Raw genomic sequence first — 18,760 nt, 5'->3', positions numbered from 1 at the left:
ACACACACACAAACACCCCCACACACACCCCTACACACACTCATACACACACACACACACACAAATGAAGTTCATGGAGGTTGACAGTTGTCGCGGCCGATTTGGAGCCGAGTTCCAGCCGTGAGCATCACAGCAACCAAAGAGCCAATCAGGAGCGAGGATGTTGAAGGTAACGCCCCTTTCCATCCACACCGCTGGTTTAGCAGGGAGCGGGCGCTTAGCAACGCTGTCAATCAAACCTGTTGCTAACATTAGCAGGAGCGACTTTGGGGACAGAAGGACCTGATTTGTCTGTTATTAATGTTCAGATCTTGATTTAGGGACAGTGGTGAAATAAAAACCCCAGACGCTTCCTCCACACTCACAAACAGCATTTTATGAGTTTTTCTTTGTGTTTATTCCACTTCTCGTTGTAAAGCTCTTGACGCTCTCCCCACACGTTGCTCACACTGCTGCTAACGCTAACGCTAACGCTAACGCTGAGTCTGGGTGATTATGGTCCTTAAAATCCTCTTCATACGACGCAGTTACTTAAATCCTTAAACTCTAATCAGATCCATTCAGTTGTTATTAGCGTCGTCGCTGGAGGAGCATAAACACGAATCAAACTGATCACATTTAAACCAAACACAGTGGGTTTGTTGCGTCGTTATCTGCAGAGCCACATGGAGCCGCCGCGTGTCTGTTTCACCGACGTCTGCCAGAGATTTACACAAATGAAAACACTGAAAGAGGTTTTTATTTTTACGCCTGGAGCTCCAGATAATTGATTTTCATTAGAGTTAAATGTTGTTTTACAGTGAGTCTGAGTCGGGTCAGACGGAGGATTAGAGTAACTGAGGCAAAAGGGGATTATGTAATGACACGCGTAATACGACTTATGAAAAGGACTTTCACCAAAAATAACAATTAGAAAGTAAAATACGCGGAGTCTCTCATAAGTACATGTTAGCAGCGAAGTACAAGGAGAAAAGTACTCAACGTAAGTAGAATTTTTAAGCATCTGAACTTTACTTAAGTACATTTTACGTTTACTTCACTACATTTGTACTCGTGGAAACATCATGACTAAAGTTTTCGAGTTTAACCTTCGGCTTTGAGCAAAACAAAAATAAAAAACACAAAATTCATAAGAAAAAATAAGAAAAGAACAAAATAAGAAAAAATTTAATCTATAAATCTCCACATTTACACTTTAACAAATGAACAGCTCTCGTGTCAAATACTTTTACTTTTTTAAATGTACATTTTTAAACGGGTACTTAAATACTTTTACTTTTTTACGTCAGTATTTGCACTTTTACTGAACAAAAGTGAGTCCATCATCGAAATGAACCAAAGACTCGAGGCCAAACCTTTGATTATTTTGAGTCAAGATTAAAACGAATGAGTCAGTCCGACTTTAAACTGTTTTATTTTCTAGAAATGGGTCGAACGAGGCTAATTAGCTCTGGCCGACATGATTAGCATCGCTGCTAAAATCAAAACTGAGGAATAATTGGTTCATAAACTACAAACAGAAGCAGCTTCTCATCTGAATCTGAAGGAAAATGTGTTTTTAATGAACCGTGTCACTGTGAGGCGGACACACTCTGGAACATTCATTATCTCCATGGAAACACACAGCCACTGGGCCCGTTGTCACGCCTAATTATGAACAGTGTCTGTGGAGAGGCGAGCCCGTTCAGAGCTGGGACACATGTTTTCCACAGAGTCTTTGAGCGATAAAGTCACCTGTGAGGTTTTTATTTGAGTTTATTGGCTCAAATGTTAAGCTAACAGGCTAACGGTAAGCTAACAGGCTAACGGTAAGCTAACAGGCTAACGGTAAGCTAACAGGCTAACGGTCGGCTAAATGGGATGTTCGCTTGAGCTTTTTTGTTTTAATTCCAATCGTGACCTGACAACACCAGAGGAACCAACAGTAATTTCAAGAAAAGTGTTTTTATTATGAACATGTGCATTTCCTCAGGAGGAGCCCGACATCCTGAGAAACTCCAGAGGAACAAAGACCCAAATGTGCCTCGAGTTTGCCCCATGATTCCATTTCCCCGACACAGAGACTCCAGCTCCACATGGAGCAGGTCCATCCTCCTCAGACCTGAGCTCATCACGGGTTTGATTCATTGGGACCTGATCCACATATGAGGACATTTGTTCTACATTTTAATCATTTTGATAAAACATTTCAATCATGATTTGCATAAAATATTTATTAAGAAACAGCAACATTTGTCCTGAGTAAAAACAGTTGAGCCTCTTGGATCAATGTGGCTCATTTAAAGATCTGCTCACAGGAGCAGACAAAAAAATAAATATTCTGAAGATTCCAGACAGAGGCAAACACACTCGGGCCACAGTGAGTATAAAATCTGTAATTTGGTCACATTTTGGTCACATTTGTTTGGCCGGAGTAATTAGCCCAAAGGGCCATGTGTGGCCCCCGGGCCGTAGTTTGTCCATGTCTGTTCTAAACTAAACTAAAATATTCTAAATTAAACATTTTTGCATTGTTGCTGTTCTTCTTCTAAAAATGTGTATAGTGGCCCAGACAATCCAAAGTGTGTTGTTCACATATGAGGAGGTTTGGGGCCGATTTGGAGCCGAGTTCCTGTTTTGTGATTCTGACCACGAGGATCATAGCAACAAAACACTGTCAATCAAACCTGTTGCTAAGGCTAAAAGGAGCGACATCAGGGAAAGATTTACAGACACAAAGTGAAATAAAAACCCCAGGATCATGTAGAGGGTTAATAGGAACATTTAAGACCAGAATGAGTCTGAAGGACAGAGACAGAGAGAGACAGGAAGTGCACCATGATCACTTCCTGTTTATAACGCGGCGGCTAGCAGGTTAGCGATGTCCACATACTTAATCCTACACCTCACCTGTACGATCTCCAGCATCTCCTCGCGGCTGATGTAGCCGTTTCCGTCCAGGTCGTACATGCTGAAGGCCCACTTCAGTTTCTGCTCGAGTTTTCCTCTGGACGTGACGCTCAGGGCGATGATGAACTCTCTGAAGTCTATCGTCCCATCGCCGTTGGTGTCGAAGGTGCGGAACACGTGCTCGGCGAACTTGGAGGCGTCGCCGTACGGGAAGAAGTTAGCGTAGATCTTCTTGAACTCGTCAACGTTTAAAGTCCCACTGGGGCAGTCCTTCAAGAAACCCTGTGGACAGACAGAAGAGGATTATGCGAAATTTAAGAGTGGAATAGTAAAATGTGCAAAGGTTTTTAAGAGTGAACACGTTTCACACTCGTCCAAGTATCTTCTTCAGTTCTGTTCTGTGAGTCTCTGTCTGAACAGAGGAGCTGAACTGAAGCAACAACTCAGGATTTATGACGTTTGTTTTTTAAAAGCTCCATATTCCTCTTTTCTTTGTTCTGTTCTAATGTTTCCTCGTCACACACAGACCTGGAGTTGTGTTTTGTTTCATTCTCACATGTTTAACACACAAACCTGCAGATTTAGGCTGAAAACACTCCGTTCCACCTTGTGATGTCATCGTGTGGTGATACAGGAAGTGCTCCACTGTGTTTTTAAACTCCACCTTCACTAGAATCATTTGGATCATTTCAGTCCTGGAGTTGTTTCTTATCTCGACTGAACTAAAGGTAAAAGGAGGAGTGAACGTGAAAACTACCACTTGATGACATCACAAGGTGGAACGTCTCATTTTGAGCTTTGGAGATGTGACAGACTAATAATAAAGTGACTCAAACATGTGAATGAAACAAAACACAACTCCAGGTCTGTTTTTGATGATTAGAACATGGATGTAACACCTTTAATGACTTAATATCACAGAAAACCTCTCGTTTCTGTCGATGCTTCAGATGAAACACGAGTGCTGTTGCCATAGCGATTGACATTTCAAATGAAACTCATTTTGAACTGTGTAAAGTACTCAAAATGGAGCCTATCGACGAGAAGCAGCTCCTCATGAACACACACACGTCGTACTGTGATTAAAAAAGTGTCATCTATAAAAGCAAAAAGATGTTTGGAAGTAAATGAGTAAAAGAGTTAAAACGTTTTCAACAAATAAATATGGACAAAATGAAACGACTTTTATATAGAACCAACCCATCAGCCTCACACACACACCCACACACACCCACACACACACACACACATTGATCCAGTGCACACAGACAGAGGGGAGTTAAGTGTCTTGCCCAATGACACAAAGACAGTGTTCATCTCAACCAGTGATGTTTACGTCTGTGTAATCCATCACGATCAAACACGTCGTTAACAAAAGACAAAATCAAATCTGTCACTGGACAAATCGTGAGACTGAGGACGTTTCTCTGCTCGTCCACGACACTTCAGTCCGATCAGTTTGTCCCGTTCACACATTTAATTTCGTCTTTTGTTAATGATGTTCAAGCCGAGGATTTGAACCACCAACCTCCAGATTCAAAAACATGATGTCATCAAAACTTTAACGATTACATCACCAACGGACGTCACGAGGTCACGAGCGATAAATGACTGAGGTCGATACAGACGATGAACGATAATATCGAGTCTGAAATATAAAAGTATTTTAAATGTTTCTCGGGGCTGTGTAAATGAAGCAGAATGAAACACCTGAGTCGCGTTTGTGTCGTTTTACTTCATAATTCTCTTTTACGGCTCAGATCTGATCGTTCTGCAGAAAATCAAGTCCCACAAAGAAACTTCAACCCAAATCCAAAGCCCCTGACGCCATGAGCAGATGTGAAGGAGGAGGCGTGTCCTGCCCTTTGACCCCTGGACTGTCCTCTCGTCTGGTCACGTCTCATTGTGTGACCACAGAGAAGGACAAAGTCACGTCCATTTGGTTTGTTCAGCACAAATATCAGAGTTTTCCTGCTGAGACAGAAGCAGAGTCTGAGTCTCCAGGTCTGACATCACCTGATGATTATTTTAGCTTCACATTTGACTCCACGAAAAGACTCAGTGTCTTTTATTAAGTGAGTGAGACACCACCAGGTCAAGTTACAGGTCAGATCTGTGGAGAGGCGACCCCACTCAGAGAAAGATAGTGTCTTAGAAATGTTTAATGCTGCACTGTGGAACATTTCACACAAAGAAATAACAGAAAGTTGGCAGACGAGAAGCTTTAATATTTAATCGACGCAGCAAACGTGTCGGGAGGTTTGTGGTCGCGTCGCTCTGGTCCGACACGCCTGACCCACACTGCACCAGGACACTCAGGGTCAGGGGTCAGGGGTCAGGGGTCAGGCTTAGCTCCACACACTGGGACACACAGAGCTCTGATCACACACATCTGTTCTGTACATTTAATCCACGCTCTAATCCACAGACTCGCTGCACAAACACTCGTCCATATGAGGAGGTCACAGTGGCACTTTACCACGGCACCGTCTAATCTGGGGCCCCTCAGGATAATCACACGGCTCGAGGGCCTCTATAGGGCCCGCATTACCAGGAAAACAGCTGAAATATGAGAGAGAACAGCCGGGAGAAAAGAACCAACACAAAGTGCAGCTTCAGCTTCAGCCTGTGGTAAGCGCAGGGGCTGCGGGGATTTTCACTCATTTATTTGATGCGTAAAAGAAAAAATACAGATGGATGTGTAAAATAGAAGTAGTTATGTGAAAAAATGCAGTAAATTCTGATACTTTAACATGATTTTTATGGCTAAAAAAAGAATAAAAGTCGAGGTGAGCTGCACCGGCCCATAGTGTGCTCAGGCCTTAAAGGGTTAAAGAGCGATATATATATATATATATATATATATATATATATATATATATATATATATATATATATATATATATATATATATATATACTCTAAATATCATGATAAATGATCATATTGGGATGAACTCAAACGCTTTTCTACGTCAATCATTTTAAACAAAGAGAACAACGAAACACTGGAGTAGTTAGCTTCTACTTTAGCTTAGCAGTTAGCTTAGTTAGCTTCTATGTTACCTTAGCAGTTAGCTTAGTTAGCTTCTATGTTACCTTAGCAGTTAGCTTAGCTTTTAGCTGTCTATAATGTGTCATGTAAATTCATTATTGGAGCATTAACAGCTCAAAAATCATCACAAAGGCAAATTCAGAAAAAAGTCCCGACTAGAGACAAGAAAAGTCAAATATAAAACACAGACACACACACACACACACACACACGCACAGACACAGACACACACACTGATGTAACACACACTTTTACACACACTGACACACAGACACACACGCACACAGACACACACACACACTGACACACAGACACTGATGTAACACACACTTTTACACACACACACACACACTTTTACACATCGATTTGTCTGTTAAATTCAATGAGGCTGATAAACAAAATGACGATTAAAATGTGGAATGACCTCGTCGCTGTGATGATTTTGACCTTTACAAACGAGTCTGACCTTTGTGTGAGTTAATGGATTTGATCGGCCGCTCGTTTTCTTTGGTAAATGGCAAACTGCTGCTGCTCGGAGTTTAATTGTTGAGTAGAACATTGAGTTTTCCCGATGTTGTTTTCAGATTTCAGACTTTGCAGGTTGAACTCTCCCTATACGAGCACATGCCTCCAGCTAGCGCACGTGTGGACTTACTTTGTACCACTCCTGCAGCTCGTGGTCAGAGAACTCGGTGTTCGCACGGAGGTCCTGAAGCACCTCCGGCCGCAGCTTGCTGTTCTGTTTCCCCATGGCAACCGGACAGGAGTCTGGGTTTCCTTGACGACGGCGGCGACGGCGGCGGCTACAGCGTTAGCCAGGCTGCGTTTCACACCTGTCAATCACACAAAAACACAAAAACGTGAACAAAGAGGCGACAAAAAGAAAGAAGAGGACAGAGAGGAACGCGACGAAAACTGAACCTGAGGTCGGTCTGGAAAACTGTTCAGTGGATTTAAAGAAAAGCTCCACAGCGTCTTTATAATCCCATCCAGACTCATCGTAAAGCTGCACTGCGTAACTTTTCTGCTGAAGGGTTTGACACCTGCTTATTTTGCCCGGAAAGTTCCACAGTTTGTACGTTTTTCTATCGAGCTCTACAAACCCAGACCTTTTTTCTAACAAACACAATGTCATTAAACCAAAATGTCCTAAAATAATAAACCATTTCAGGTTTTCAGAGCCTGATGTTTAATCTGGGGCTAAACGAGGCTGAGATTAATTTGTTCATCTTGTGTCTTTTAAAAATATTATTAAAGTATTTATTAGAACGTCATTTAATCAAACAAAGAAAAGAACAAAGAGAAAACAAAGAGCAGGTGCCATTTTCATTATTTCTGCTAATGATCCTTTAATGTGTTTTCGATTAAAGCTTCATATTCATCTATTTTCTGTTTTAATGTTGTTTCCTCGTCATAAACCGAACTTTATTTAGGCTGAGTTCTTCTCTCAAACTGAAAACACTCTGTTCCACCTTGTGATGTCATCATGTGGTGATACAGGAAGTGCTCCACTGTGTTTTTAAACTCCACCTTCACTAGAATCATGTGGATCATTTCAGTCCTGGAGTTGTCTCTTATCTCGACTGAACTAAAGGTAAAAGGAGGAGTTCACTTGAAAACTACCACTTGATGACATCACAAGGTGGAACGTCACATTTTGATCTTTGTAGATGTAACAGACTAATAATAAAATGTGACTCAAACATGTGAATGAAACAAAACACAACTCCAGGTCTGTTTTTGATGATCAGATCATGGATTAAAGCTGCAGGAGTCACTTTACTGAGCCACAGCTTTAAACAGTTTGATTTTCTTCTTTTCTCGTGTTAATATTTTACACTCGAGCTCAGAGACGAGTTCAGAGTCGACACAGCGACTCTGTTTATGCTCATGAGCATCTCCGCCCTGTCAACGCCACAATGCAACCGCCACACGGAGAGACTGGAGCCTCAAGAGAACGAGCCAACAGTGTGGTACAGTGTGGTACAGTGTGGTGTGTGTGGTACAGTGTGGTACAGTGTGGTACAGTGTGGTGTGTGTGGTACAGTGTGGTACAGTGTGATAGTGTGGTATCATGTGGTACAGTGTGTTTTTATTCAGATTCTACAGCAGGTCACTGAGCAGATCTGTGGAAATACAGACTCGATGTTGAATTAAAACAGATTTTACCCAGAGCCACACACAACCAAACACACAAACACACACAGTGACACGCTCCACTTAGCCCCTCCCACTCTCCATCAAAGCTCTAATTATGTGCAGACCACACCACAGACTGTTTATATATGTGCACATAGCTAACCTGCTAGCCACTGTGTTCAAACAGGATCACTTCCTGCTCCATCAGCTCCAGTTCACTTCATTTTGGTCTTAAAAGGTTCGTATTAACCCTTTATGATCCTTTTTATTTCACTATTGTGTCTGTAAATCAAGATATGAACATTAATAACAGACAAATCAGGTCCTTCTTTCCCTGAGGTCGCTCCTGTTAGTGTTAGCAACAGGTTTGATTGACAGTGTTGCTAAGCGCCCGCTCCAAACCTCTCAGCTCCTGATTGGCTCTTTGGTTGCTATGACACTCATGGTCAGAATTTCAAATATGGAACTCGGCTCCAAACTCGCTGCTGTAAACGCTCGAGGCTCGATGAACACACACACACACCCACCCACCCCACACACACACACACACACACACACCCACACACCCACACACCCCCACACACCCCCCCACACACACACACACACTGATCGTTCAAATCACATTCATCCAAAACGAGGTCACATTGTCAGAGACGCGTCGCTTCTTTATCAGACGTACAAACATTTACAAAAGTGCGGCGTGATGGCGGCGGCGGCGCCGTGATGGCGGCGGAACGGCCTCATGTGGGTTTGAAATAGGTTCATCAGAAGAAGCGTCGTTTTGAGTCGGAAAGTCTAAGACGTAAAGCAGCAAATGGAAATAACATCAGGAAAAATGTGTCTGCGTCAGGTCTGAGGAAGAGGAGGAGGAGGAAGAGGAGGAGGAGGAGGAGGAAGAGGAGGAGGAGGAGGAAGACGAGGAGGAAGAGGAGGAGGAGGAAGAGAAGAGGAGGAGGAAGAGAAGAGGAGGAAGAGAAGAGTAGGAAGAGGAGGAGGAAGAGGAAGAGAGGAGGAAGAGGAGGAAGAAGAGGAGGAGGAAGAGGAGGAGGAGGAGGAGGAGGAGGAGGAGGCAAAGACTCTCCAGTGAAGGGTGGAGGGAAAAACACTGGAGCTTGTCATTGTTCTGTGGCTCTTCCTCACACTCTTCCTCAGGCTCTTCCTCACGGCTCCGGCTCTCTCCGTTCTGCTGTTTCCCGTCGCATTTTCGCTCCGTCTCCAAACAAACCTGTAAGGGCCGCGCTGCGAGAAACGTAATAATCGAATTAGGGAGCGAAGAAAAAAAGTTTTACGACTCTTATTATGTTTTTTTTTCATTTATTTCAGGTTCACATTTTCTCGAACAGCCACAGTTTATTTTGTGGACGGAGCTGAAACGTTTAGAGAAAATCCATAAAACCCTCATATTGTCAGGGCCTGTAGGGGGCGCCACACTGGGGTTATTTCATTAGTGTTCATGTGGTAACTGCACATCTGAATCTTTGTGAACGTTAATATTATGACATTTGTGCGACTTTATAAAACAAGAACAGGAAGTGGAGTAGAAATGTGTTTCACCTCCCTGCCACCGGGGGCAGTACGTGTTACTTCAGCCCACTCCGTTTGGAACAAAGACACTTTAGTCCAAAGACATGTTATATAAGTGATACTTTCAAAGCGTTTTCATGCTTCTTTTTTTATTTTTATTCTTGGACAAATATGAAAAATTATCCTCAGAATCGGAAAAAAATATATATCATCAGCCTCTGGCCTTTTCTCAATGAGCTTCACGAGGAAGTCTCCTGAAATGTAGAAAGAGAAAAATATAAAAGCCGTATATGAGCCGTACATGAGCCGTATGTGAGCCGTATATGAGCCGTATATGAGCCGTACATGAGCCGTATGTGAGCCGTATGTGAGCCGTATGTGAGCCTTAATGAAGCAACAACAAAGACTGACTTCATATCGAGTGAATCAGAAGAATCAGAGAAAATCGTGAGTTTTTTTTCACAGACTGAGGGTCAAACACATCAGTGAATCCAAGAAGTTTAAAAGAGATTTTTTTTTTTTAATTTCTGTTTGAAAATCCCGACAGCAGCTCCAGAGACGAGAGAGTGATCCACACCACGACCTCCGACAGAACGAGGACGTGTTTGTGTGAAATGTGGCTCGAAAGGACGTTTTATAAATACAGTTTTTATAAATATAGTTTTTATAAATATAGTTTTTATAAATATAGTTTTTATAAATACAGTTTTTATAAATATAGTTTTTATAAATATAGTTTTTATAAAGTGCAGGAGACATTTGTTTTATGTTTGAGCTCGACAGAAAGTCACAGACATAAAAACAAATGAAAGTCTTAAATATTCAGCAGAAAAGCAGAGAGTTTTTAAAAGTCTGAGTCTGCAGAGAAAATGAAAGAGAAAGTGGAGCAGAGACTTTTAGAGGAATATCTGAGGCCCCTGAGGCCCCTGAGGCTCCTGAGGGCCACAAGCAGAAAGACCTGCTCCATCAAAGACCCTCAGACCCTCAGACTCGTCGTCTCATGGTTTGTTTCTGTTTCATATTTAAATTTAAAAATGTGAAAATCAGAGTTGGAACATCACGAAGTAAAAGTATTAAAGTACTGTACTGAAGTAAAAGTTTTATGTATGTGTACTTTACTTAGTACAGTTTTACAGTGTATCCCGGCTCAGGATTTTAGGGCTTTTCTGTGCAGAATTTGCATGTTCTCCCTGTGTATCGTTCAGTGTGAGGCTCATTATTTATCTTGAAGACTTTTTCTTATTTTTTCTGTTCTTTGATCAGATTTGGGCTGTAAAAGTTTGAATAAAAACGTGTCTGACTCTTTACAGACTCAAACTGCACCACTGGAAAACCCGCCATAAATAAAACCACCTCAGACCTGAGAGTTTGACCCAGTCACTTTGAAAAATGGGTCAAATGCAGAGAATTTAACTCTAAAGTCTAGTTTTACCTTCGCCTCCAACAAACCAAACCACCGTCACGTCGTGTTTGAACGAGTCTCTATTTGCCCTGGAGAACACGTTAGCGTTAAACATGGACTAGCATAACATAGACTAGCATAACATAGACTAGCATAACATAGGCTAGCATAACATAGGCTAGCATAACAGAGGCTAGCGCCGCGTTACAAACAGGAAGTGATCATAGACGCACTTCCTGCTCCGTCCACTCTGTCTCCAAGTCACTTATGAGACATGAACATTAATAAGAGACAAATCAGAGGTCGCTCCCGTTAGCGTTAGCAACAGGTTTGATTGACAGTGTGAAGGGGCGTTACCTTCACCAGCCTCGCTCCTGATTGGCTCTTTGGTTGCCGCACCGTGAAAGCTAACTCTTGTAAACGTAGTTAGCATCTGCACAGTGGGATTCATCTTGTTTTTTGCTTTGACTAATTCTTTTCTGTTTCCTACTTCATCATTTGTCCCGTTTCCCTCTGAAACGTGGGCCGGCTCGCAGTAATGGCCCGTTTATTAAAGCTGATATGGGCCGGCTGCGTCTCCTTCTTCAGGTTCCGTCTCTTTGGGCCGATGTGCTTTTAATACTCCTCCGATTCCGCTCGCCGCCCGGAGACGTGCCCTCGGCGTCTGTAGGAGGTTTGACTCAACGCTCCAACCAAACTTAAATTAGTTTTCACTGAAGCACAGCGAGGTTTTTCTGCTCTTTGGATTCGGGGAAGTTAAAGGTGCCAGTTCATTTTTAAAATACTCTGAGAAATATCACCGACTCACAGCGTGGACGGGAACCGGCTCTGCGGAGCTGCGAGGTCGAGATTAACACTAAATATAAACAAAGACAAAGGGATTTTAGATTTAGGGACGGAGTGAGAGCGGAGGAGATGTTTTTTGAGGAGAAAACACGATTAAAAGCTGCAGAAGTGTCTCTTAACACGTCCAAACTCTGCTCCAAATGTTTGAATTATTGTGTGGAAATCTGGGGTAATAAATTTGACACAACATCTACTTTTCTACTCCAAAAGAAGATCGTTAGAACAGTTCACCAAACGGACGATCTTGCGCCAACAAATCCTGTTTTTGTTACGTTAAAACAAGTCAAATTGTCTGATCTTGTTGATTTGAGCCGTGATGATATAAGACAGATTATTTACGGATGTTATTCAAACAGACTCAAAATCATCTTAGACAAACAGATTTATTAAAAAAATTAAGACTAGAACCAGTAAAAACGTCACTGTGTTTGTGTCGAGGGGTCAGTGTGTGAAGATGATAAATTAAAGGATCCTACACAACAGAAACATTTAAAAAGACGTATAAAATATGACTTTTTTGAACATCACAGGACTCAGGACTGATTCATGTGACTGTTGTGGTTTGTAGTTTTTCTTTTGTGACATATCGACTCATTTGTTGTTATTACTAAATAGAGTTAGATGTTATTAGTGACTTTTATTTCAGCCTAAACTCTTTTGGTCATGATGGAAATGTCATGTACAAACTCACACAAGTGAATAATAATAATAATAATAATAATAATAATAATAATAATAATAATAATAATAATAATAATAATAATAATAATAATAATAATAATAATAATAATAAATAATAAATAATAATAATAATAATGTTTGATTTTTTATGTAATGACCCAATAAAATGTTAGTAAAAAAAATAAAAAAATCACTTGTTTATCACGGTTCATCTTTCCTGGTCTCGCTGTTTCGCAGATTTTTTCCTGATTGGCTGTTGGACTGTAGACCATTGTGTCGTGCGTCCTGATTGGCTGAGGGATGTGCCGTGTCTCCTGTCCAGCACAGAATGCGCCAAATTTATGTAACTTTTGAATTATTTGACGTATATTATTTTATGCATTAACATTTACTTGGGTCATTAGTATTTTGTTTATTACTCTGTACATATTTTATTTTATTTATTTTTTTGTATTATGTTGGATTCATTATTTAAATTCTTTATAATAATATTGGTTCCTACTTATTGTTTCAGTACAGCACATTTGAGGAGCGCACCAGACGAGATGAGTTCAGTTGTTGAATAAAGTCGAGCTAAAGTTAAATCTGTGACCAACAAACCACAAAATCAAGAACAGAACAAGATGTGAGGGTCAAATCTACATAAACGTTGGATCTCAGTGTGACTCTGAAGTGCTGTACGTTTGCAATTTGTTTTCTTCCCGACAAAAAAACCCACAATGTCGATGAAACGTTCTGCACCGACAAAGACGCCTACGAAGGTTTGAACTTTGAGAGAGTTTAAACGAGAGAGAAATGTGAGAAAATGTTAACGCCTGTGTGAGAAAAGTGTATAAAGTGTGTGGTGAGGGGTTTGACAAAACAGAGAGAATATCTTATTTTCTGAACACAAAGGCGACTGACGTGACCTTCGCCAAAACAAGAACCAAAACAACAGCGTCTCACCTCACGAGTCTCTAAACTGACCAGTAACTGACCGATAGAACTGAACACAAAACATCAGATCATTACAAAATAAAAACTCCAAACAGATCACTCCATTAAAATGACACAAAAACACAAAAACACAACACGTTCACCGCTCCTGCGTCCTGAACATTCACAATCGCTCTTCTTCTCCTTCACGCTCTTCTTCTCCTTCACGCTCTTCTTCTCCTTCACGCTCTTCTTCTCCTTCACCTCTGTGTCAAAATGAAGCCTCGTTTTGTTCGAGTAAACATAAAAATACAGATCGTCACGTCAAGGATTTTTATTTGATTAAATGTTTTATTTTTCTTGGAAGAAGCCGCTCCACATCCGACCACAGGCTCTGAGACAGAGGAGCAGCTTCCTCTTTTTAAAAGCATCAGTCACGATGGAGAAAGTGGAGAAAGTGGAGAAAGTGGAGAAAGTGGAGAAAGTGGAGAAAGTGGAGAAAGTGGAGAAAGTGGAGAAAGTGGAGAAAGTGGAGAAAGTGGTCCATTACTGCCATTCTGTCCACTTTGTCCACAGCTCAAATCTCCTCTCTCTGTTGAGCCTCAGTTTTTCCTCAAACACGTGAAGGAGCCGCTTTAAAAATGTGTTTTATGGAAAGAATCTGGTTTAAACATCTGTGTCTGGACTTAGACTCAGAGAAACAAGAAACAAGAAACAAACGAAAAAGAAGAAACAACGAAAAAGAAGAAAAAAACACAAAAGAAGCTGTGATTCTACCTGGTGAAGCTCAGACGATGAACATAAACCCCTCACTGTCTCAGCATCGCTCTGTCAGAAAGAAAATAAAACAAAATAAAATAAAATAAATGCTCAACTTGGTGTAGCAGCAGGGCCGGCCCCAGCTTTAAGGAGGCCCTGGGCTGAATGTGTCTGTGGGGCCCCCTCCTCTCTCCTCAAACATATAAGAACAACACAAACATAAGAACAACACAAACACATAAGTCGAGAGCGGGATTTGAACCGGCAACCTTAAGATCTGTGGACAAACACTCGACCGACTGAGCCACTGTCATTAGCTCCAAACATAATTTAATCTGTTTTTAAGGACGACGGAGAATCGAGAATCGTCATTTTAGTTTGAGAAACAAAGATGAAGTTTTATTCTTTTTTTGGCGAGTTGAATGATTCATGTTGACGTCTTTATAGAGTTAAACAATCCCAGACTTCAAACTCAAATGCACAAATAAAACATTATTTACTGATGCACTGGTGTTAAAACAGAATCTGAGACAGAAGCCAAAATGTTCCATCTGCAAAGAAAAACCATCAGACGCTTATTTCAGAAACAGAATCTTTAATGAAGAGTTCAAAGCCGCGTGGAGTTTTTAAAGGACGTCCTCTCGACTAAGACGACGAGCGACGGTCAAACTGAACGATACCAACTTTTCTTTTGGCTTTTTTAGACTGTTTATATAAATGGACTTAGCTAACGTGCTAGCCGCTACGTTACAAACAAACATGAGCACGACTCAAGCTCCAACGACGCGAAAAATGTGAAAACTGTTGCCTCATTTTGGTCTTAAATGTTTAACCCTGTACATGATCCTGGTTTTTTTTTTTACTTATTTTGAGTTTTCTTTTTAATTTATTTTTGTTATTTTGAGTTCTTTTTTTTTGTTTTACTTATTTTGAGTTAATTATTGAATTATTGAATTTTTTGTTATTTTCAGTTTATTTTTAATTTTTTTTTTTTTTGTTATTTTGAATTTTTTTGTTATTTTATTTATTTTTTATTTTTTTTACTTTTTTGTTATTTTGAGGGGTTTTTTGTTAGTTTTTTAGTTATTTTGAGTTTATATTTTGTTTTTTGTCTCCTCTCACTGTCTCTGCTGCTTCAGACTCATTTTGGTCTTAAATGTTTAACCCTCTACATGATCCTGGGGTTAATTTTATTATTATTATTATTATTATTATTATTATTATTATTATTATTATTATCATTATTTTGTTATTTTGACTTTATTTTATTTTTTTATATTATTATTTTTTGTTTTTAGTTATTTTGAGTTTATTTATTAATTTTTTTGAGTTTGAGTTTTTTTTTCTTTTTTTAAGTTATTTTCTTTTCTTCTTTTCTTTCCTTGTCATTCTGGTCTTAAATGTTCGTATTAACCCTCTACATGATCCTGGGGTTTTTATTTCACTATTGTGTCTGTAAATCAAGATCTGAACATTAATAACAGACAAATCAGGTCCTTCTGTCCCCGAGGTCGCTCCTGTTAGCGTTAGCAACAGGTTTGATTGACAGCGTTGCTAAGGGGCGTCACCTTCAACAGCCTCGCTCCTGATTGGCTCTTCGGTTGCTATGTTACTTGTGGTCGGAATTCAAATCTGAAACCCCGCCTCAGATTAGCCGCTATAACTGCTAGCCTCGATGAGTTTCATTTTGGAGCGTCCACTTCACATCTGACCTCTGACCTCTGACCTCACATTGTTCCCCCTCGTGTTTTTGTTTTCCAGTTTGGTCTCCGCGGGGTCGAGAACCTGCTTAGCCTCGTTACACCAGATGTTAACGGGAGCGGACAGAGCGACTGTGCAGAACGCGGGGCACTTACGCTAGAACGAGGGATTACGCTCTCTACGGGGCAAGTGCGGCTTTGTGGGAGTCAAAAGATTAAATCCTGATTCCAGTGTTTTGGTCTGGTCTGGAATAGTATTTAACCGAACGGAAACGCAAAAAGTGCAATCCAAATGATGTAACTTTTGTGCTGGAGGTTCCACGAGCGCCTGTAATGTTCCACAGTATGACATTAAGCTCATCTATCTCCATGGAGACGCAGTGACGCAGCGAAGCCAAAATACAGGTGAGATCTGCGGAAGTTTTCAACGTATTTGGGAACGATAAAAACACCTGTAACTAAACAAATAAGTCAGATCTGTTCATGGTGAAAGTTTGAAAAGTCAGGGCTGATCCGCTCGACCGACGCTGAGCTGTGCGTTTATTTAAAGTCTGCTTCTGGAACTTTACAAAACGACAAATTATTAAAACGTTTAGCAGAATCTTGCATTTCAAACTGTCTTTTTGGACTTAAAACAATCACAGTGAGGATATTAGCACGTAGCTGGTTAGCACGTAGCTGGTTAGCACGTAGCTGGTTAGCACGTAGCTGGTTAGCGATGCCTTTGAACTCTATTTGAATTTTGACAAAAAGCTCCAGGATAATGTTCTTCCAGGACCAGAGCGTCGCTGTTGAGCTTCACACGACTTAATTTTTGTGGAACGTGTCGTCGCCCAATGAGACGGAGGCATCGAAATGTTGAGGATCGACCTCCAAAAGCTTCGAGTTTGAGATTAAGTTTAAATTTAAATAACAACGACATTAAGGACGTGACAGTAAAACTAAATATCAGGATAACTATGAACTTTTTTTACTTAAATGTTTTGTTTTGTGGCTAAAAACAAAGAGAACTACATAGACCATGATCCTTTGCTCCGTTTGAACAGACAGTTTGAAGAAATAACAGTTTTAAAGAACTTTTCTACCTCAAGTCTCTGGATTATGACAGTGGAAAAGTCGTATGAAGGAAGTAGATTTATCCCTCTGATACTTTTGAGTATTTCTTCACTCTGGTATTATTACTTTTACTCGAGTATTTCTTCACGTCCTTCTTCCGTCCCAGTTTGTCTCTTCTGTCTCTTCTCTTGTGGACGTGCGTCTCTTTCTGGGTCACATTTCTTCTGTTTTCTTGGCGTCGTGTTGTTTATTCTCTAGTTTCACTTTTCCCGTCTGACTCGTTGTGATTTTACGGTTAAATCTAAACGAGTAAAAACATTAAACGCATTAGAGACGGCGCTCTGATGTTCCAGATGAGCGTCGTTAGTGACGTGTCGTGGTCAGATCCATTTGGACTAATCGTTTCCTGCTTCAGTTAAACATCATCAGCCCAAGTTTGAATCGTTTTGTTCTTGTGTTTTTATCTGGGTCACGTTCTGCAGCTCGTCTTACATAACTCCCCCGAAACGCCGACAACAAAGTGACTGTTTTAATAATAGAAATAAAACGAGCGCCAAAGAGGAACGAGTGACAAAGATAAAGACGGGTTTTTTCTGTCGTCCGGACGCGGCGGTGAAATGAGGCGCCGTTGAATATGATGTTTCCTTGTGCGCCGCAGACTCCGCCCCGGGGCGGGGCCTCGGTGTTTATCGCGAGCGTGACGGCGGCAGAGGAGGAGGAGGGCGGAGTTTACGGTGCTGCACGTGCTCAAGTGTTTATTTTTGTGTCTGATTTTTCCTGTTGTGTCTGATTCTTCCTGTTGTTTTGTTTTTTGTGTCTTGGCGGCACGGTGACTGAGTGCCATCACTCATGTCTCACAGCAAGAAGGTTGGTTCGATCCCCGGGTCACCAGGCCTTTCTGTGTGGAGTTTTTCATGTTTCTCCTCGTGTCTGGATGGGTTTCCTCCGGGTACTCCGGTTTCCCCCATCAACCAAAACATGAACGCCCTTCAGACAACTGTTGTTGTGATTTTGGGCGTTACAAAAATAAATGAATTGAATTGAATTGAATTTATGAAGCGACGGCGTCCACAGGAAAACAGACGGAGGTGTGGAAAAACACGAGGACAGAGGCATCATGGGAAATGCTCCTGTGTGTAAAGAGATGGATAGACAGACAGATGGACAGATAGATGGATGATAGACGGACGGACAGGTTGATAGATGGATAGATGGATGGATGGACGGGGCTGGACAAACACTCTGACCCTCGGGCCACAGTGGGTCTCAGATGTGACCGGGGGGCGGGGCCAGGACTTATATATGTAAATATGACATTAAAGATTTGTCCTGTAACATGTAATAACATGAATATGAAAGGATCATTGTACAAAATGTTTCCCAAATGCATTAATTAAATTAATCATTATTTTATTACATTTCAGTTAAATAAACTCAGATTTATCAAGTCCCAAAAGATCAAAAACTTGTTGAAAAGGAAAAGGAAACGGTGTGTGGCCCCCGGGGCACAGTTTACCCATGTCTGAAATAGACAGATAAAGATAGAGAGACAGATAAAGATAGAGAGACAGATAAAGATAGATAGAGAGATGTATAGAGAGACAGATGGATAGAAGAATGAATAAATAAATAGATGGATGGTTTAGATAAAGAGACAGAGATGGACACAGATGCATTAAATACATTTTATTAATTGTAAATGTTTTGTGTTTGACTCAAGACTCTTGAAAATAAGATGCAAGGATGGATGGATAAAGAGGTAGAGAGATGGACAGATGGGTGGATGGATAGGCAC

General features: G+C 40.9%; 1 protein-coding gene across 1 annotated transcript in view; it reads right to left on the bottom strand.

The window, feature by feature from the left end:
• hpca (hippocalcin) overlaps positions 1 to 18,760 on the bottom strand; it is a 62,651-nt gene that overhangs the window by 7,483 nt on the left and 36,408 nt on the right. The window contains exons 2-3 of the mRNA XM_033975700.2: positions 6,599 to 6,776; positions 2,890 to 3,171 (exon numbers count right to left, since the gene is read on the bottom strand). Coding sequence (XP_033831591.1) covers positions 2,890 to 3,171; positions 6,599 to 6,694 — 378 coding nt within the window. The 5' untranslated portion in view covers positions 6,695 to 6,776. The remainder of the gene's footprint in view (positions 1 to 2,889; positions 3,172 to 6,598; positions 6,777 to 18,760) is intronic.

The sequence above is a fragment of the Periophthalmus magnuspinnatus genome, chromosome 11 (assembly GCF_009829125.3).
Source record: "Periophthalmus magnuspinnatus isolate fPerMag1 chromosome 11, fPerMag1.2.pri, whole genome shotgun sequence".
Lineage (NCBI taxonomy): Eukaryota > Metazoa > Chordata > Actinopteri > Gobiiformes > Gobiidae > Periophthalmus > Periophthalmus magnuspinnatus.
Note: the sequence above shows the minus strand (reverse complement) of the source record. Positions and strands in the feature narration are given on the sequence as shown.